This window comes from Leuciscus leuciscus (assembly GCF_965113295.1).
Source record: "Leuciscus leuciscus genome assembly, chromosome: 15".
NCBI lineage: Eukaryota > Metazoa > Chordata > Actinopteri > Cypriniformes > Leuciscidae > Leuciscus > Leuciscus leuciscus.
This window is the reverse complement of record NC_138739.1, coordinates 31058937-31079894: the sequence shown is the minus strand read 5'-3', so window position 1 is coordinate 31079894 and position 20958 is coordinate 31058937. Positions and strand designations below refer to the sequence as shown.

General features: G+C 38.2%; 1 protein-coding gene across 2 annotated transcripts in view; it reads right to left on the bottom strand.

Annotated features, from left to right (window-relative positions):
- dennd1b (DENN/MADD domain containing 1B) overlaps positions 1-20958 on the bottom strand; it is a 91529-nt gene that overhangs the window by 10500 nt on the left and 60071 nt on the right. For both annotated transcript variants that reach the window (XM_082139828.1, XM_082139829.1), the window contains 7 exons: positions 14878-15003; positions 11131-11232; positions 7534-7624; positions 6974-7014; positions 5993-6031; positions 4558-4614; positions 2577-2663 (listed from right to left, as the gene is read on the bottom strand). In XM_082139828.1, coding sequence (XP_081995954.1) covers positions 2577-2663; positions 4558-4614; positions 5993-6031; positions 6974-7014; positions 7534-7624; positions 11131-11232; positions 14878-15003 — 543 coding nt within the window. The remainder of the gene's footprint in view (positions 1-2576; positions 2664-4557; positions 4615-5992; positions 6032-6973; positions 7015-7533; positions 7625-11130; positions 11233-14877; positions 15004-20958) is intronic.

Sequence of the window (20958 nt, the reverse complement as noted above, 5' to 3'; positions counted from 1 at the left end):
CATACAAATTTATTCCGCAGATAACTGAATGTATACTGGAAATGTTTTGGTTACACTTGGTAACACTTTATGTTAGTGTCCTTGTTACACATGTTACATGTAGTTACTGTAGTAATAACTATAAATTAAACAATTAAATGCAACTAACCTTAACCACACCCTAATCCTAATCTTATAGTAAGTACATGTAGTTAATTAATATTACTCAGTACTTAAATATATAATTACACTGTAACAATGACACCTTAAAATAAAATGTAACCCTTTATTTTAGGCTGTATGTGTTACAATGTAATTATACATTTAAGTACTGAGTAATATTAACTACATGTACTTACTATAGGATTAGGATTAGTGTGTGGTTAAGGTTAGTTGCATGTAACTATGCACAATTTATAGTAATTACTATAGTAACTACATGTAACGAGTAACAAGGACATTTTATTATATTAGATTAGAAATTGTATTGTATTATATAAAAAAAAATGCGAAATAGAAGCATTTCCACTAGTGGAACTACTATTGGACACTGCCACGGTTGATCAGATATTGCAGGTCTCTCATTACACTGCAGCATTTCTCCCGTTTTAATGAACACCAGCAGAAGTGCATTGAAGAATAGAGCGTGTTGGCCTGCCGCTCAGACCCCCGTCACCCTGTGCTCTTTTGTTCTCTGTTAGACGGTAACGATGACTGAGCGGCGCAGCGGATTGATTTGCTCATTGATCGCGTAGAGGGTCTTTGTGGCTCTGGTGCACGAGCAGGAGAACATGCGTATGTACTGTATGTGATGAATCTGAGAGCTCTGATAGAGGGTTCCTCGGGGACGGGCGAGTGGAGGGAGTCGGTCCACCACCTTAAGAAAAGCCCTAATTGGAGGACCTCTGTCTCCACACCTTTTCACGCCGCCTATTCCTTTCTCCCCACCTCTCCCCGACGACAAGGATGCAACTAATAGCCGTGCTAATTAAGGGCTGGATGGAAAGTCACCGGTCACGATGGCATGCAGGCGGGAAGGGATCAGGCCAGCCGTGGCTTTTGTCCAATGCCCTTCTGACACGGGACGCGGAGGTGTGAGCATGTAAGGGCAACAAGGGCTGGCTGTTCATGCCGGAAGTGAGATATTTTTTACAGCTAATCCACACTTGCACCATTCAGCTCTGAATTTTTGATCAACATTCGTGTTGCTGAGCTACAGTTGTTAAAGCCTCAATAGAGAGAGTGAATAACAGAGCAAAGGACACTTTCATGCTGATGAGTGTGTCTGAATAGACAATTTATAACTAGCGTGTACATGCAATTTTTATTTAAAAAAATCTATATGGAAAGTGAGTGCAGTCATGAAGAAGTCAATGCTGGACACGTGTACACAGCTCTTTCATTTACTCTCTGAAAATAACTAAATAAATTACTAAATAAATAACCAACTAACTAAATAAATAATTAAATAAAGTGCAAAAGTTTGGGGTCAGTAAGTTTTAAAAAATATATATTATATATATAAATGTTGCCGAATCATTGAAGCTGAAAATTCAGCTTTTCAATCACAGGAAAAAATGACATTTTAAAATATATTAAAATACAAATAGTTATTTAATTTCGATTCTAAATTGCAATAATATTTCACAATATTTCTGTTTTTTAGATCAAATAAATGCAGGCTTGGTGATCATAAGAGACTTCTTCCCCAAAAGTATATATATATATATATATATATATGCACACACACACAGTATTTACAGTATATATATATATATATATATATATGAGAGAGAGAGAGAGAGAGAGAGAGAGAGAGAGAGAGCGAGAGAGAGAGAGCGAGAGCGAGAGCGAGAGCGAGAGAGAGAGAGAGAGAGAGAGAGAGAGAGAGAGAGAGAGAGAGAGAGAGAGAGAGAGAGAGAGAGGTGGGGGTAGATCAATGCAGCAAGAGCATTATGGGAGTCCCTGGGTGCATGGCCTGATGGTAATGGGCGTCAGCGTGAGGGACAGAGTAAGGCGCATGCGTATTTGACCTTTTTGGAGATCAAAGCTGTGTTAGGGTGCAAGGAGAATAAAACCTACAGCTACCTTAAACTACCAAGGAAAAAACAAATTGAACATTCGTTCAATGTAAAATACCAATAGAGGATGGGAAAACAGTCATGAAACATGATAATGTGCTTTTATAAGTGGACGCCAGGGGGGGAAAACACTAGAAAAGTGTTTTTACCTTACAAAATTTGTGATGCATCAAAACTACAGCCTTGTTGCCAGTCCAAAATCTGGTTTTGTGAAACAACCGCGGCCTATTTGGGTTGGAAATGGAGGCAGGCCAGTGAATGGTATGAATCCAGGCCACCTCCTGCGTCTATGGGAGGCTCACCGCTTCCCTGCCTGGGCTTGGCAACACATCACTGAATCGCACACGCAAGACACACACTACACACGGCCGCTTTAGCCACAGCTGTCAATCAAGCCGCCCCACGTCGGTTCGGACTTACTGGTGTGCAAATGGCCGCTTCTTTCAGGAGGCGGACTGTCCGTGAACCCCTTTTCCCTCTGTGTGCAAGTGTGTGAAAGAGTGTGTACGTGCTCACCGCTCTCCTCTGTAGTCTCCTGGGTGAGAGGCTTTTAGTGCTGGTGGGAGAACCTTCACAGTACGGGCTTTCCTCCTCTTCAGCATCCTGCCGAGCAGCAAAAACAAAAAGAGGGAAACAGAAATCATGTACAATACTTGCATAATATCGAACTAGTTTTGAACGTAATTCAAAATATCTAATTTTATGTTTAAAAAAAAAAAGTAATTTCCTAAGATAGTCACATTTGCCATTGCTCTGCAAAATTTTGCAGGCGGAACCTAATCATTTCAATAGGAATTTAGGGAATCGGACCGAGATTTTACTTGCGTTCACTGCTTCGTTCAAAAATGACTTCTTGTGTAAACACTGTGCTTAATGCATCACTACACTACTGACAATGGGCGGAATTTCGACGAAATATCCCCTAATGTGATTTGACTTTTCCTCCTTTTCAGATTCCTGGCAAAAAGCAAAAAAAAGAGAGGGAAACTGAGAAATGCGTTGCTCTGCAAAATTTTGCAGGTAAAATCCATTCAATAGGAATTTCTGCATTGAGAATTTTGGGTGAGAGCGAAGGAGTTCAAGTTAGTCGAGCAAATTCGTCACGTTCACCAACAGAAAGCTGCTTGTATTGAAAGTGACTTCTGTGTGAGCGGTGCTTCATGCATCCCTACACTATTGATTGCTTTTTTATTGAACCCGTGAACTTTCAGTGAAATGTCGCTAATGTGACACTGAGGGAAACTGAGAAAGCACACAATACTTTCTTAATATATACCCAGTTTTGAACGTACTTCAAATTATCTCATTTTATGTTTCACAGGGGGGCGAAAAGTCATTTTTAAAGACAAAGTCACATTTGCCATTGCTCTGCTAAATTTTGCAAGCGAAATCTACTCATTTCAATAGGAATTTAGGCAATCGGAGTGAGAGTTCCCTATGCAGATTTCACTCGTGTTCAAATAGATTTTACTTAAATTCACGGCTTGGTTTAAAATGGACTTTTGTGTAAACACTCTGCTTAATGCATTGCTAAACTTTTGACGATGGGACTTTTTTGCAAGCGAAATTTCGTCGAAATATTCCCTAATGTGACTCGACTTTTCCTCCTCTTCAGCGTCCTGGTGAAAAAGCAAAAAAAGAGAGGGAAATGCGTTGCTCTGCGAAATTTTGCAGGTGAAATCCATTCAATAGGAATTTGCGCATTGGGAATTTCACGTGAGAAAGGAGGAGTTTTATTGAACCAGTAAACTTTCAGTGAAATTTCCCTAATGTGAAGGACCTTTCCTCATCTTAAGCGTCCTGCCAAAAAGCAACAAAAAAAAGAAAGAGGGAAACTGACAAAGCACACAACACTTTCTTAACATGTACCCAGTTTGGCCAGTGTGAGTTATTCGAAATGTTATGCTACAAGCCCGTTTGAGTCTTGTACGGCAACAGACCGCATGATTATTTATACCAACGCGCGCACACCCAATAACACTGACTCATTTGAGAAGCGTCTTGTTCAAATCTGTTTTGGTTTAGCTGAAGCAGAGCAGACAGCAGCAGCTAACATCCGGCGTATCAACTGTGAGAGGTTTCGTCTCCTCTGGGCCGCTTTTCCGAGCTCCTGGCCTGACAGTTCACGCCACAATTGCCTTATCAAAGACATCAGTGTTATGGAAACATACATCTCGTTACATTAGCTTTGAAGAAATCACTCGCTCACTGATGAAATATGCAAAAAGTATGAAAGGTGATGCTAGGGAGGGGGGTTGACATGACAGCCTATCGCCAGAGGCGCACTTGTTAGAAATGTACACTCCCGAACAAAGCGCTAAGCAGGTTTCACAAGCCATGGGTGAAGTCACGTGATCCATCTTAAATAGTGTGTGTGCATGAGTCTGTATGAGTGTGAAGGCGAGAGACGGTGAGCTGCTTTATTCAGAAAGCATTTTTGAGCTTTTGAATGCACAAATGCATGGTTTTGATAAACAGAGAACTCTGAATAACTCACCTTTTGTGTAATCTTGCCCTTCATGTCACGTATTTTCCGCTTTGCGTGATCTTTGGCCTTTCAAAAGAGAGAGAAAACTATAATCAATAGCTGAACAACAAAATTTGTGGAAAACTAACTACAACCAACAATGAAAGGTTGAAAAAGTGAGAGGTGAATCATATTAAAGGGATAGTTTTTTTTTTTTTATTATGTCATTATTTATTCACTACATTTTGTTCCAAACATGTGTGGTTTTTTCTTCTTCTGCAGAACATAAAGGATATTTTGAGAATTTTTTTTTTTTTTTTTGTCCATACAATGAAAGTCAATGGGCTCCAAAGTTGTTTGGTTTCCAACGTTCTTCAAAAGATTTTTTCATGATCAGTACAGTACAAAGAAAGTAATATGACTGTCAATAATTAAGGTGAGTCACACGAAATCCATTCATTTCATTAAGTATCTTCACAACCAGGATATTAGTTCAAGTTAGTCACGAGAAATTTCCGTAGACCAACAGAAAGCTGCTTCTGTGAGCTGTGCTTCAGTCATCAATATACTATTGAAAATTTTCCTTTTTTAATAATTTTTTTTTATGCAAAATTCTGGTGGAAATGCTAATGTTACTGCACCTTTACACGGCAATGTTTGTAATTCTGCACAATAACTTAATCAATTAAAATTCTAAAAGTCTATCATGTTCTTAACAATAGCATGCAAGAGTGTGGTGAATTACCAAATTCAGGCCATAAATCCAAGCCCACTTTTTTTTACATGTTCTGCACAGATTTTGAGGAAAAACCATGAAATATATTGGTTGCCAAAATGTAGACGCAAAATTCTTTATACAAGCACATGACAAAGTAACTAAAATACTGATTTATCAGGTTAAAAAGCATTTACATAAACACAATGGGACACAAAAGAAGATATTTTGAAGAACATTGGGAACCAAACAACATTGGTCACTACTGGCTATCACATATATCACAATACATGCTATAATATATAACAAAATCTCTCTAATGTTCTACAGAAGAAAGTCATATAAGTTTGGAGCGACCTGAGGGTGAACAAATAATGACAGAATTTTTTGGTGAACCTGTCACTCACCGTTGTTCAAACCTGTATGAGTTTCTTTGTTCTGTTGAACACAAAAGAAGATATTTTGAAGAATGTTGGTAACCAGACAGTTGACGGTAGCCATTGACTTCCATAGTATTTTTTTTTTCTAACTATAGAAGTCAATGGTTACCGTCAACCAACATTCTTTAAAATATTTTCTTTTTTCATTTTTTTGGGTGAATTATCCCTTTAAAATCAAAATTCTTGTGCATGTAAACATGGCCATTGTTTCTTGCAATATGAATCACCAAAGTGTAATCCCACATCTGCTAATAGCAAATATTGTTTTCATAAATCTAAGCTAAGAATGGCTTTTCTTTTGTGTTCTTACCATCTGAAGGTTTTTCACGACTGGTTTTGCCCTCTGCCGCTATGGAGAAGAGAACGTACGCATTTTCAGAGAACGTGACAGAATTTTTCGTAAGACTTTTGCTGAATACATCACACATAAAATATACACACATTTACTCACACATCACAAATCATTAACGGCTGAATAAACACCTTGTTCCTCGTGTCAAAACCTTTGTTTTGCCCCAAAGCAATGAGAAACAGCTCTGCCATTAAAACAAACCATTAACCAGTTCTGTTCCCTTTAAACAAGTGTGAATCCAGAGAGAGTGACGCTCTAGGAAGCTCTTATTGAAAGGTATGTTCTTGTTGGAATTTATCTCTTGTTCCCGGGTAACATCGGTCTTTACCAGATGAATGCTGCCAGGCTAACACGCTAATGTGCGGGATGCTGCCGAGTTTACATCCCAAAGCCTTGACCGACATGATGGCGCTGCGGCCCTTTTCTTATGGATTTGTGTCAGTCAAAAGAGGTGAACTTTACACAAAACCTTTTGAAAAAGGCACTCCAGAGAACTAATTCGGCTCTGGCTGACGGATAGAAGGGGGGGGGGGGAACGCAAAGAGACAGTCAAAAAGAAAACAGGCGCGAGAGACAGCGCAGAGAGAGGTGAGAGGAAGACAGCAGAGGGAAGGAGAGAAGAAAAGAGTCCTTTTCTTTTGTTCAATCTATCGAGTAATGGCTGTGTTTCCTGCCAGAAGTCTCGTGTCATCTCCGATGACTGGCTGTCACATCATATCAAGCCTGTCTCAACATCTTAACTGTCCCAACGCCACAGTTTTCACCATCTTCCCTGGCATCGCATCTCCACTTTCATGCGATTCGCTCAACTGGATATGTTTCATCACCTCATAACCGACGGGAAATAATAAAGGCGCTCAGCTGCTTTGGGCTTAATTATTCAACCGAAATTAACATTAACATTATGAGCAGAAAAACGAATAATTGCCTGCTGCTTACCACCTTCGTGTGAATCCACTGTTGATAAGACCTTGAATTACCTAAGAAACAGAACCGCATGAGAGTGTTAATAATACATTCAGAACAAAATATTATTTATCAAAAAATATTAGAAGAAATTAGTCATTTTATTCATCAAGAATGCATTTAATTGATCAAAAGTGACAGTAAAGGCATTTATAATGCTACAAATGTTTCTTATTTCCAATAAATGTAAATAGAAATGAAAAATCCAGAAAAAAAATTCAGTTTCTACAAAATTATTGAGCAGCACAACTGTTTTCCATTTTGATCAAACATGTTTATATATATATACAGAAACAAGCTTTAACAACTGGTCACTTCTGTTTTATTAGTATGGAAAAGAGCAGCATGAACCTTCTTCAAGATTTCTACAAAGTCAGTAAATAATGACAGAAATGTCATTTTGGAAGAGCTCCTTTAAATGTTACATTTCAAAATGCCTAATGTTATTGTAGCTACTGTTTCCCAAGGGTAAAAGTAGTGCGAGTGTGTGTGAGCTGTTTTCACTCATTGAAAGATGGAGAGGTGGCACTCACTTCTACAGAAGCCCCCCTCTGTGATCTCCTCTTCATAGACGTCTGTAAAGCCCCTTCCTGCATTTAATTTGGCCAGTCTGCCTTCAATGAACTGCCGCCATAAATTAAAGTATCACAGGTTATTAAGGAAGAAGGGGGATGGAGAACAACACCAAAACAATTCCATCTAGACTGCTCCAGACGTGGTCACTGTGTGTAATTTACATCAGGTGATGGATTAACATGGCAGAGGAGAATGTTGTGTGAGCAATGCCTTTTGGGAAGTTTAATTTCCTCTCTTGTCACGTAGAGGACATAAAAGGGATCTAATAAATATGCCCATTAAAACTAGGTCTATGACATTTAATTTTCAGAAGTATGAAAATAAACATGATTTGAAAATATTTATACAAGTATAATGAACCAAAAAAAATAAAATAATAGAAGATAATTAGATATTAAAAATATTTTCTGAATATATAACATCAGATCATATAGTCAAACTTCAGTCTAGGTTTTTGTTTTTATGTCAATGTCTTGGAAAGATTTAAAGATTGTTTTGGAAGGATGTGGAAACTTATATTGAAGTTGATATAAAAAATGTATTTTAAATATATAAAAGTATCTAACGAAACTAAATATAATACAGGTAAATAATAAAGGAATATAGATAAAACATATGTAAAGACATTAAAGCATGATATATAGTACAGTCAATAATTTTACCGGAAAAATAACGTATGCGTATATGAATTTCTGTTCATATTTATTTTTATTTTATGGTCTATAAACTCAAAAAAACAAAGCTAAGACATTAAGGAATATATAAATGTTCAAGTTTATGGAAGTTTCTTTAGTCTTCCAACTTATTAAAGTTATTAATCTGACAATTTTTGCATCCTTATAGGATTAATTAATAACATCTACTAAAAGGTACTAGACAAATGCTTGTATTTATGCATCATTTTATGTTTAAATGTATACATTAGCACATGGTTTATTTTGTTTCATATAACGCATATTAAATATTCTTAAAATGCTTGCATACTTGCATATATACTGCTTTAGAAATGTATAAATATATTTGTGTATGAAGTTAAAGGTTTTTTTTCCACATCTTTTCAGCCAATGTTACCTTGAAGTTGTTTATTGTTGTAAGCCTAAGTAGAGCAATAGTGATGCACCACTAATAAATCGGATGTGCTCCTTGATTTCTGCACAAGAGCTTTGAACCGCCAAGAAGAAAACATTATTTTTAATGGGACCACTGGAGTAACAGTGGGCCAGAACAGGTCTCAGGTGTCCCAGTAACAGGGTGAGGACATCTCTAGGGGTCAGCACCTTTCATTGGACTCTGCTACAGGGTAACTTCATTACAATCTCTTTAATGAGTGATTGGACCACAGGGTTCAGCCTCAGACACCCAATTAGAGCATGTGATCAGGTCAAATTTACACCTATCCAAAACCCTCATCCTTCAGTATCGTGTTACAGACACACTCTCGTCCCATTAATTGGACACTGCTCCAACCTATCTGCTTATTTAGTGGATATTTAAAGGCTGGTATCTAATAGAGCTGGGTATTGAAACAAATTTCATGATTTGATAGGATTTCAATTTACAAGCGTGCGTTTCGATATAAATTCATTTTGAATACATATCAGCTACAGAATATGGCAATTTTTCTCAAGTGAAAAAAAGTCACTCTCAACTAATGCTATAAACTATACGGGGAACCCTGTCAACTGGTACATTACTATAATAGCAATGGTTAAAATTAACAATTTATTTGTATACAAACATTTAAATAGTTTTTTATAACAAAATTGTCAATGACTTTTTAAATGATATATAATTATGTTTCTACTTCAATTCAGTTTTGAAATATGGTGGCATAAAAACATGTTTTTATGATGGATTTATATAACTTATGAAATATATAACTTGGACACAGTCACCTCTGATAACAGATCACTCTAAATTGTAATGGAAAAAAAGACCCATGCATTTTCTGTAAAGCTGCTTTGAAACGATATGTCTGGTTAAAAGCGCTATACAAATAAATGTGAATTGAATTGAAGAACAGGTTAAGCAAAACATGTAATAGATATGTTTAATGTAACGGTAATAGTGCATATATATTCAGCACAATGCTTCTCTATAGAGTTCATTTTTCTAGCTGACTAAAGAGGTTTTGGACATTAAATGGCTTTTCTGAGGTAAATGTTACGTGACATTTTTTACAAGCTATTATTTTTTTTATGTCTTTCTGCGGTTGAAACACGGATGAGCAATTACATGAGACATGATACATTTCGTTAAGTTGTATCGTATCTTTTAACATACCTTCTGATGTTCATTAATGTTTATGTCATGCTTTAACTAGTAGTAAAGAGGAAGAGATGATCGGTTCATGCACGCTTGAAATGAAGTGGCTACAGTGATCCGTCACGACACATTAAAGATATGTATTGTTTGTCAAAAGTAACAAAGCTTATTGTAATTTATTGGATAGCAGGTGCGCTAAAAATCATATTTAGTAAAGTTCATAGACTAAAAGATCGATTCTTGGGATTTAAGTTCTTCAAAATAAGAATCGATTGAGATCGAGAAATCTCCAGCACTAGTATCTAGGAACAAACACTTGATGATGGAGTTGGTGACATTTGTTTTCTAAATTTCTTTAGCGGTGCACAAATGTTGCAAAACACCATGTTAAGGGTACATGCATTGAAAACTAGAATATATAACAATAGATTTCTGATCTTCACATTTAATTATGACATGAACAAAAGGCATAATCACTAGCTAGAAAAATGTTTCCAAGCAACTAAATTTGCTGAATGCAACTACGCCGCATAAAAAAAAAACGCTGCATCTGAAGGTGTCAAGGGGGTAGTGATGAGAGTCTGGAGGAAGAACCAGTTAACCGGACCCGTGCAGACAGGGAGATGGGGAGATGCCAGAGCGCTGCGAGCTCTCTCTCGTTGGCAGGGTGATCGTGAGTTAGCATCAGGCGCTGGAAGCCGTGGAGGGGAGGGGGGGGGTTAGGATACAGAAAGCAGGTCGCCGTTGACAGACTACCCCCGCAATCTCTTGGCAGCCAGCCTCTACTCGTTTCTAGGCAGGGCCGGCCTCCAAGCGGATGTGGTTCATGGTCAGAACGGGGCACTGCGGTGCTGGCCTTTTGCAGAACGGCCAAGTTGGAGATAAGGCCTCTCCCGGAGCTACTGCATGGGCGGGAGGTAGAGATGTCTTTGAACTGCTGGTCACTATCTGGGTTTTTGGAGGGAACGTTATGTGGATGGCGCATCAAGACGGAGAAGTGATTAAATGCGCAACTGCTCGTTCCGGGTATAAATTAAGACTTTAGCGGAGGGGGAAGGAAAGAGGCTCGATATCATGGCTATAAATAGAGCTGGAGGGAGCGATGGTTCAAGTGTAAGCAAGACAGTAATCCTCTTGGAATTATTGTGCAATATGTTGAATGAGTATCTATATAAATATCATAAACTTGTCAACTAAATTAACAAATCAGGAACACTACAAATGTGGTTTTTAAGTAATTTATGGTTGAGGCTTAAAACTGAAAATCTCCTCCATCGTTTCCACTTTACCTGCTTGAAGAGTTGCAGGTTCACGGCCATCGCAAGGAAACTTCTCATGGTGCTGGAGCGGTGTGCCACAAAGCTCTTCTCGCAGAAGGTGATTGGCTCTCCCTGGGGACAAGAAAGCCAGATTTAATGACTATAGACAGTCCGCTATTGGCTAAAACGCCTGCTAACTGTGCTGCTTCATCCGAGTCTCACAGACAGATGTTTTGTTTGACTGCGCTCACTTGTTTATCATCATCACCCGTTGCAATCAATTACATCATGTCACATGAACAGAATACAAAAAAAAGTTGCCAGAAGAGATCTAAGGCTTGTTGAGAGGATACACTTTGACCATATGTGTAAATTAGAAAAAGATTTGGAATTGTTTATGGGCTTATAGAGTTGAAACAAAATGTTTCTATGCAAATCGTTCATAAAACCATCCCGACACAAATTGTATTGCATTTTTATGGTGGCCGAGAGAGCTCAACGCAACGCAACTGTTGAAAATACATGTAAATAGAAAAAAACACCAGCAAATTAAGAAAACATCTTCATCACTTTGACAACACGTGCTGTGTTTAACAACGCGTTTCTGTATTTGGTTGCATTATGAGTATTTGCAGCACGTTTCTGTATTTGGTTGCATTGTGTGTATTTGCAGCAAGTTTCTGTATTTGGTTGCATTGTGTTTATTTGGTTGCGTTGTGAGTATTTGCAACGCGTTTCTGTATTTGGTTGAATTGTGTGTATTTGCAGTACGTTTCTGTATTTGGTTGCATTGTGAGTATTTGCTGTGCGTTTCTGTATTTGGTTGCATTGTGAGTATTTGCTGTGCGTTTCTGTATTTTGTTGCATTATGAGTATTTGCAGTGCGTTTCTGTATTTGGTTGCATTGTGAGTATTTGCTGTGCGTTTCTGTATTTGGTTGCATTGTGAGTATTTGCAGTGCGTTTCTGTATTTTGTTGCATTGTGAGTATTTGCTGTGCGTTTCTGTATTTGGTTGAATTGTGAGTATTTGCAGTACGTTTCTGTATTTGGTTGCATTGTGAGTATTTGCTGTGCGTTTCTGTATTTGGTTTCATTGTGAGTATTTGCTGTGCGTTTCTGTATTTGGTTGCATTGTGAGTATTTGCTGTGCGTTTCTGTATTTGGTTGCATTGTGAGTATTTGCTGTGCGTTTCTGTATTTGGTTGCATTGTGAGTATTTGCTGTGCGTTTCTGTATTTGGTTGCATTGTGAGTATTTGCAGTGCGTTTCTGTATTTTGTTGCATTGTGAGTATTTGCTGTGCGTTTCTGTATTTGGTTGAATTGTGAGTATTTGCAGTACGTTTCTGTATTTGGTTGCATTGTGAGTATTTGCTGTGCGTTTCTGTATTTGGTTTCATTGTGAGTATTTGCAGTACGTTTCTGTATTTGGTTGCATTGTGAGTATTTGCTGTGCGTTTCTGTATTTGGTTGCATTGTGAGTATTTGCTGTGCGTTTCTGTATTTTGTTGCATTGTGAGTATTTGCTGTGCGTTTCTGTATTTGGTTGAATTGTGAGTATTTGCAGTACGTTTCTGTATTTGGTTGCATTGTGAGTATTTGCTGTGCGTTTCTGTATTTTGTTGCATTGTGAGTATTTGCTGTGCGTTTCTGTATTTGGTTGAATTGTGAGTATTTGCAGTACGTTTCTGTATTTGGTTGCATTGTGAGTATTTGCAGCACGTGTTGTCAAATTGATGAAAATGTTTTCTAAATTTCCTGTTGTTTTGTCTATTTACAGTGTGTTTTCTTCAGTTGCAGTGCGGTGAGCTCTCTCGGCCACTCTACATTGACGCACTGAATGAGATTATTTATACTAGAACTGTTTAAAAAAAATGTTCACAGAAATTCTTTTTTTTTTTTTTTTTGGTTAACTGTTTGTAAAACTATTCTTATCTATTCTTAAGCAAACTGTATCGAATTGTCCCACTAAATAGTATGCGACCATTTAAGAATGGTTTTACGAACAATTTTCAGAGAAATTCATTCTGCTCGAGTTTCACGAAAACAGGCTAAATAGCAAGAAAGGCTAGCATTTCAAGCAACCTTTCTTTTTTGTTCTTTCATTATAATCCAGTTATAAATTTGTATAATTCATTTTCACAACAGCTAAGCGGCATGGCTTAAAACCTGTCTGATCTGCGCATTTGTTACCATCGTTCTTGGTGCTCGGGGGTCAATAACAAAAGAGACCCATGAGGTATCACACTACGGTGACCTATATAAGTCCATGATTGCCGACTCTTGCATGGGAGCTAATTATGATTCCCTGCATTGTTTCATTTACAGCTCAGTTAGATGTCGGCGCTATGTTAAGGCGCTGAAGGGAAAGCATATGGGCTCCATAAAGCAGAGCGGAACTTCACACAGATGATTCGTTGCAAATGGAGGAAACTCTTTAGAAATGCAGCACACAGAATATAAGCCATTATCGCAGAACATGACAGTAATCCTGGTGAAATACTGGATGTGTAAAATCAAATACCTCTATCACATTTCAGATACATGCAGGCTTTCTTTAAGAAGGAATGCTCTGAAATGATGCATAAAATTACTGATTTTATAGTAAAATATTGCAACTAATGCAATGTTTTCAACTAAATAGCTCTGCAATGCTGTCATTTCAAAGACATAAGGGTGTTTTGTCTCTGTAATAACAAAGTGAAATATTAATCAAAATAAAGCAGCACAAAGGCTGATTTTCAATCGTTCGACTTCTCAGACTCTTAATGAGATGGGGCCGACTGTCAAAAAGAGCGACCCATATTTGAGCTTGTGTTTTAAAGCAAAAGCGAAGCAAATGAAAGTGGCGTGACTGAGGGCCTTCTATTTAAAAAAAAAGAAAGCATGAAAACAGTGGTAATTCCATGTAGATTTGCAGACAATGTGCTCAATTGAGGCAGTGCTTTGAAGGCTAAGAGTTTCACAGACTTGACTTCGAGCATATGTGTATTTTTTTCTAGCGGCGAAAAGACAGTTTGTGCACAACTGCTAAAACATCAATAATGTATCTTCGCTCTGTGGGTCTACACAAACCAATTACTCTCTGCCTTGCCAACAAAGATGGCCACATTTGACAAACAGAGAGCACACTTTGTTTTCCTCAACGCCACTCACGTAACCGGGAGGCACATTTCAGGAGTTTAGAGGGTCTGAGAAGACCACGAAGGCCCTGAGACTTCAAAGAGACAGTCCAGGCTTTTTAACATCTGACATTTCGGCTATGCAGACAGGCCCACCTTTCCCTGCACCTGTTTTTTCCTTTCTTTCAGCCTTTCTTTCTCTTGAAATGGCTTTGACTGAAAAAATAAAAATAGGCCACTTCTTAGGTTTAACTGAAACATTCTTAAAGTCTACAGAAAAAAGAAGAAAAAAAGAAAGAAAAAAAAATACTCTGGTCAAAAAAATATATATTTTAAAATAAAAAGTTGATGATAAACCCACATGACATTTTTAGAGTCATTAAAACTTGTTTATATTTTAAAATAAAAAGTTGATGATAAACCCACATGACATTTTTAGAGTCATTAAAACTTGTTGAAAAAAGTATAAAAATGTAATAATGATTTTGAAATGTGATCTTAGTCACTGACATAAGCACAAATAAAAATGCATAAATATTTATAAATGCATACTTATAAAATAATTAAATTATGTATCAAGACGTTACATGGTGTTGATAAAGTGATGATAAGGTGATATTCCGTGCAGAGCTTGAAGAGAAGAGTGGTAGTCTTACAGGTTTATATCTCAGGGCGTCCCGATAGGAGCCAAACAACGCAGCCTGAGCATGCAGAAAGGCCCGAGCCACCCCGCTGCCTGTAGCGGTCGACTGCTTTTTCAGCTTACTCTTCAAACTGGAGACCTAAAAGAGGGAAAGAGAGGGAGAGAGTTAAATTAACACCTCTGAAATAGGTGGAGGAACAGGCAAACCCATTCAGAGTGTGAAGTGTCACATTTACAGGTCACCCCCCACCCTAAAAACCAAAGAAAGAAATAAAGAAAAGCCTTCTATCTCTCAAGAGCACCTGCTGCTCTGTTAATTGAAGCAATGGTGCCGTGTGCAGGGGTGGGGCCAGAGAGCAAAATGACTTTGGCAGAGAATCTTGGTCTCTCTTGCCCTTCTCTTTCTTACAAGCTACTTCCTAAATTCTCTCGACATACATATACTTTCATTATATGATTTACAATTATCTGCTACTGGTCTGCTTTTAGTTCCTTGTAGAGTCCAGTCTGATAGTGATGAAAATCAACTTTTGAATTAAATGTGTTCTTTTATTTTTGCGGGGCTTAAAAATATTTTAAAGGTGAAAGAAAATGTGATTTATGTGAAATAAATAAGCCTCTAGCTGAAGGACATGCAAATTCATGCCATTCTGGATTGCAGAATTAGAGGACGCAGGAGAAGTAAGTTAAATACTCTTACATTAGCAAAAATAAAAAATAATATTAAAACAAATATGATGTTTAACTAAACATTTTTGCTTATTGGTATGGTTGAATTGGATTATTGAAGGTCAGCAGCAAAGACATCGGTTAATAAAGTGAGATTAAATACATAAAGTATATTTGTGCTGTTTAACATTTAATTACTGCAGGTTTGCATAATATTCTGAGAAATATGTTTCTGTTATATTTTTATGTGTTTTGTGTAAGTGAGATTAATAAATGCTTGTTTACATTTAGTTTAGAACTACAATAAGTAGTTCACACTCACACACCACCTCTGCACTTACTCCCCATTTCTCTCAATGTGTAAGGACTGGTGTCAGTCAAAAAAATGGACGACAAAGTAACTTGTGTTACTTATTTGAAAAAGTAACTCAAATTTTTCAGTGTAAATTTACTCAAAGTAATCCGATTACGTAATTCAAGTTGTAACACCCCAACACTGGGTGTAACAAACATGCAGAAAACATTTTGTTATCATGTGACAAGAAAACCATAGAATAGGAAATTAGAGAAAGCAAAGGTTAGTTCATGAAAATGTGATCTTATTTGTAATTGACCCATAAGCCAAAATAAATGTGCATACTATAAATGCATACTTATTAATAAATACATAATATGACCAAGGAAGTATTTGAATTGCATGTCCCCACCAGATTTTTCCCCATACTCCCAAGCCTTCTGTATCAAAGCATCCAAGCCTGTCATGAGACACAGCGGTGCACGAACACATGGGGATGAACCATGAAGCGGTGCTTGATCCAGGTAATCTAAGGTAACCAAATTGATTACATATTCTGTGGCGCTCACAACCATCTGCTGGCAATTCATTTGCACGCCTGCAATTGACACTGAGCAGCGTGCATATCAATAATCAGTTTAGATTGCTTCATTAGGGAAGATCAAGCAAGGACCATAAACGAGAGCATTTAGGCAGTCCACAGAATACCAAGAGGCAGTTCAGGTTAGGAATGCAGCAAAAGCACCTGGGTGAATCGACACTGACCCTTTTGAATGTGGAAAGAGGTTTTGTTCCAGATGTTCACAAAATGTGGCATTCTTCATATCGAACAAGTTTAATTTTTGTTGTCTTTTGTTCTATTTGTCCCTATTGGGATGCATCTCTTTTTCACAGAGTCCCTGAGCTGATATGGCGAATACTCCAAAGCATCAAACTGGAAGTTTAGCGGCACTAAATTAACAAGTGTCATCTCCATATTCACACTGGCTAAGTGCTTTTATGTTTATGTAAAGTTGGCGCCATATTAATATTTCATGTTGATGCGTTGTCTTTTTTCCCTCACTTCTCTCGCTCTCCCCAAACAATCCGTTAAACAGTCTTCATTTTTGAAGAATCAAAGAAAGCAAAATGCCACTCACACTCAGGAGAACGTTCACCATACCCAGTGGGCAAATAAGAGGAGATAAAACAAAAGGTTGTGCACAATAATGTCTTCAATCTTTCTGAATTACATTAAGTGAATATCTAATGAAATAAATGTATATAATGTTACTTAATATTTATTATTTACAATTACACATGCCCCCCCCCCTCCCTCCCTCCCTCCCTCCCTCATATATATATTACTGCTAATGCTAATAGATACACAGACACACTGATGTGAGCATGTACGATATGCTGCTGCTGCATAAATAGACATGCATAAATCCAGTAGCAGATCTAGGCAGGTGGAGCTGGAGGAGGTGGAGGGTTTCAGATTAACTCTGATGGAGGACGCAGATCTAGGCAGGTGGAGCTGGGGGAGGTGGAGGGTTTCAGATTAACTCTGATGGAGGACGCAGATCTAGGCAGGTGGAGCTGGGGGAGGTGGAGGATCTCAGATTAACTCTGATGGAGGACGCAGATCTAGGCAGGTGGAGCTGGGGGAGGTGGAGGGTTTCAGATTAACTCTGATGGAGGACGCAGATCTAGGCAGGTGGAGCTGGGGGAGGTGGAGGGTTTCAGATTAACTCTGATGGAGGACGCAGATCTAGGCAGGTGGAGCTGGGGGAGGTGGAGGATCTCAGATTAACTCTGATGGAGGACGCAGATCTAGGCAGGTGGAGCTGGGGGAGGTGGAGGATCTCAGATGAACTCTGATGGAGGACGCAGATCTAGGCAGTTGGAGCTGGGGGAGGTGGAGGGTTTCAGATTAACTCTGATGGAGGACGCAGATCTAGGCAGTTGGAGCTGGGGGAGGTGGAGGATCTCAGATTAACTCTGATGGAGGACGCAGATCTAGGCAGGTGGAGCTGGGGGAGGTGGAGGATCTCAGATTAACTCTGATGGAGGACGCAGATCTAGGCAGGTGGAGCTGGGGGAGGTGGAGGGTTTCAGATTAACTCTGATGGAGGACGCAGATCTAGGCAGGTGGAGCTGGGGGAGGTGGAGGGTTTCAGATGAACTCTGATGGAGGACGCAGATCTAGGCAGTTGGAGCTGGGGGAGGTGGAGGATCTCAGATGAACTCTGATGGAGGACGCAGATCTAGGAAGTTGGAGCTGGGGGAGGTGGAGGGTCTCAGATGAATTCTGATAGTGAACTATCTTACAGCAAACACTGAACCAGACTATTTTAATGTTGAGCAAGAAATCTCATTGGCTGCAGGATCAGCAAAGGCCAATTAGCTTGTGCCATGCGGTAATTATGTGATCGTACGAAGATGACAATGGACCTATCAGCCTGCGCCAATTACAGTTTTTATTTTATTTTTATACAGGCTATATATATATATATATATATATATATATAGCCTGTATGATGATACAATTAACTACAATGCATTTTTTCCTCTGTTAATACTCAATTCATAAATCACGTTCACAGATAATGCTGGTGATACACTTCAATTTAATAACTGGGCGGCACAAGCTTGGCCAATAATTGATCAGTCAGACTAATTAACGTCTATACTTTGAGTAACGTTAACGAGATGTGAGCGGGTGGGGCATCAGAGGGGAGCTTAGCTCTACAGGTGATAAACCTATTTGGCAGTGACATTTTTTAGTGTAAAGTCATTCAGCCTATAATCTGATCAAAGGGAGAGTCCCCCATTGGGTCCAATTATAACTATGGTATTGTAGGAGGTGGGTAGCTAGGGTGGGGTGTTGGGGGGGGTATGTGTGTGTGTGTGGGGGGGGGTGGGGGGTGTTGGGGGGAGATGACTTATGTTGAGTTATGATATTCATAATCTATGCAGAGAGGCCTTTCCACTATAGGTCTTCTCCCCATAGCTGTGATCTTTTCAATTTACATCAAGCGAGGATGGCTGAGGATGAAAGTGCAGCCTCCGACTCGCTGAGCCCGTCGAGGGCAAACACAGGGCCTCATTAAAGTCTACTGCATGGACTCCCCAACAGGGTTTGAAGTGCGTCAAGTAAAGAGCACAGGGTCAGAGGTGGCCCTGAAAACAGATCTCCATTTAACTCACCAGCTGGAGATGATAATTAGCAGGTGCATCACTGTCTCCTGCTCTAAAGGATGATACCATGGAGATCTGCTCTGTGGTGGGCTTCTATTATACACCGCGAGTTTCAACAGAACACCACTTCTGAGACGCTTTTGCACGCGCACACACACACACACACACACACACACACACACACACACACAAACGCCGGTCTCTCCTCGAGAGCTGAGCTGTTTATGGTCAAGGGATTTTAATTCATTGAACTGGACAAGCCGCAGACAGGCGCTACACACAGTCATGTCCTCACGCATATATTTTACACTTTTTCCAGGTTTATAAATGGAGATCTGATGGATTTTACAACCTGACTGGATATTTAGAGATTTCTTTTAAATATATATATATATATATATATATATATATATATATATATATATACACATACATACATATATACAGCTCAGCTCTCGAGCCTGTATGATGATACAATTAATTTATAAATGATTATGATAAATATAAGTTAAAATAAAGAAATAAAAAATTAAATGACCATTTACAAAGTTAATCTAGACATGTAAATAAATAAATCAGCTCACAATATTGTCAGGCTACATTGTGACCGTTTTGGAGTATGGCTGAAATACTTTTTTTAAGACAGAGGGAAAAATATGTTTTGTTAAGGATTCTGTCCAGGGATGGAAAGCCGTTGGGAGGCAATTAGAGGACTACAAAGAAAAAAGAAATAGATATGAAAATCTTCTGCTTTCTTTTGATGTGCAATAGGCTGAAAAGTAAATGTACACGCGGACTGAATTCACATCCTTTCAGAAAAACACAAAGACAAAGTGTATTTCAACCGTAATGCTAAAGGAAACGCAGGTTAGTGTCTTGTTCTTAACACAGAATACATTAAGTAAAATAATAATTATGTTAATTAATTAATTAATTGAAATTATATAACTTAATATAAAAATAATAAAACTATTTTCAAACAAACAAAGCTTACAAAGTTAAGTGTCTTTCTTAATACACTGAATACATTTAAAATAAATAAATAAATAAATAAAAAGTATAACTTAAATGTAAAACTAATAAAACAATCATCATCAAACATAAAAAATGCTTAAAGATTACTAACAAAACGCAAGGTTAGTGTATTTTTCTTAAAACGCAGCATACATTTAATAAATAAATACAAAATATAACTTAAAATAAGCTTTTATCAAACATAAATAAAATAAAATATGGTAAAACAATTTTTTTTTTATATTTATCACACAGTTAAAAATAAATAAGCAAGTACCGAACTGAAAGAAACACCAATACAAATGACCACTCAATAGTATTCACTAGTTAGCATTCACAAAGCAAATTACTCCATCAATCACTGCTAGTTTATATGCTAACAGAAGCATGCTGAATGCACAAGTTATTCGATTTTGGTATGTGGAAGATGTAATGCAAGTTTGTTAAAAACGAAAATATGCATTCAAACACTAAAAAAGACCAGACATTTTTTTATGTAAATGTGAAAGTAAACCTTTGCTTTTTAAGACATCTGCATTTGATTTCTCAAGCAAAAAGCGCCAATCAAGTACAGTTATTGTTCATCAACAGACCAATAATGGCGGTGCCTTGAGGGCTGGACACTGCATTAGTCCACTCAGGGCGGAAATGAGCCCCACCTGGTCTGCCCTGTCCCGCACACTACGCCACGAAGAACTGATCCTTTAAGAGGGTCCTGAATGGGCTTGATTTGCGATGCCCTGAAATAGAACGAGCGCTGAAGAACGCAACATTCCCACTTTCCCCGAACAGTAATTGTTTGGTGTGTCAGCTGATGTAGTGCTTGTTTTTGTTTTCTCTCGAATCCCAATTAAACACCATGCCGGGTGATCTCAGAGGAGGCGCGCGGATATTGCACTCTCTCTGATTAATTTGTTAACCTTCATTTGGTAGCTT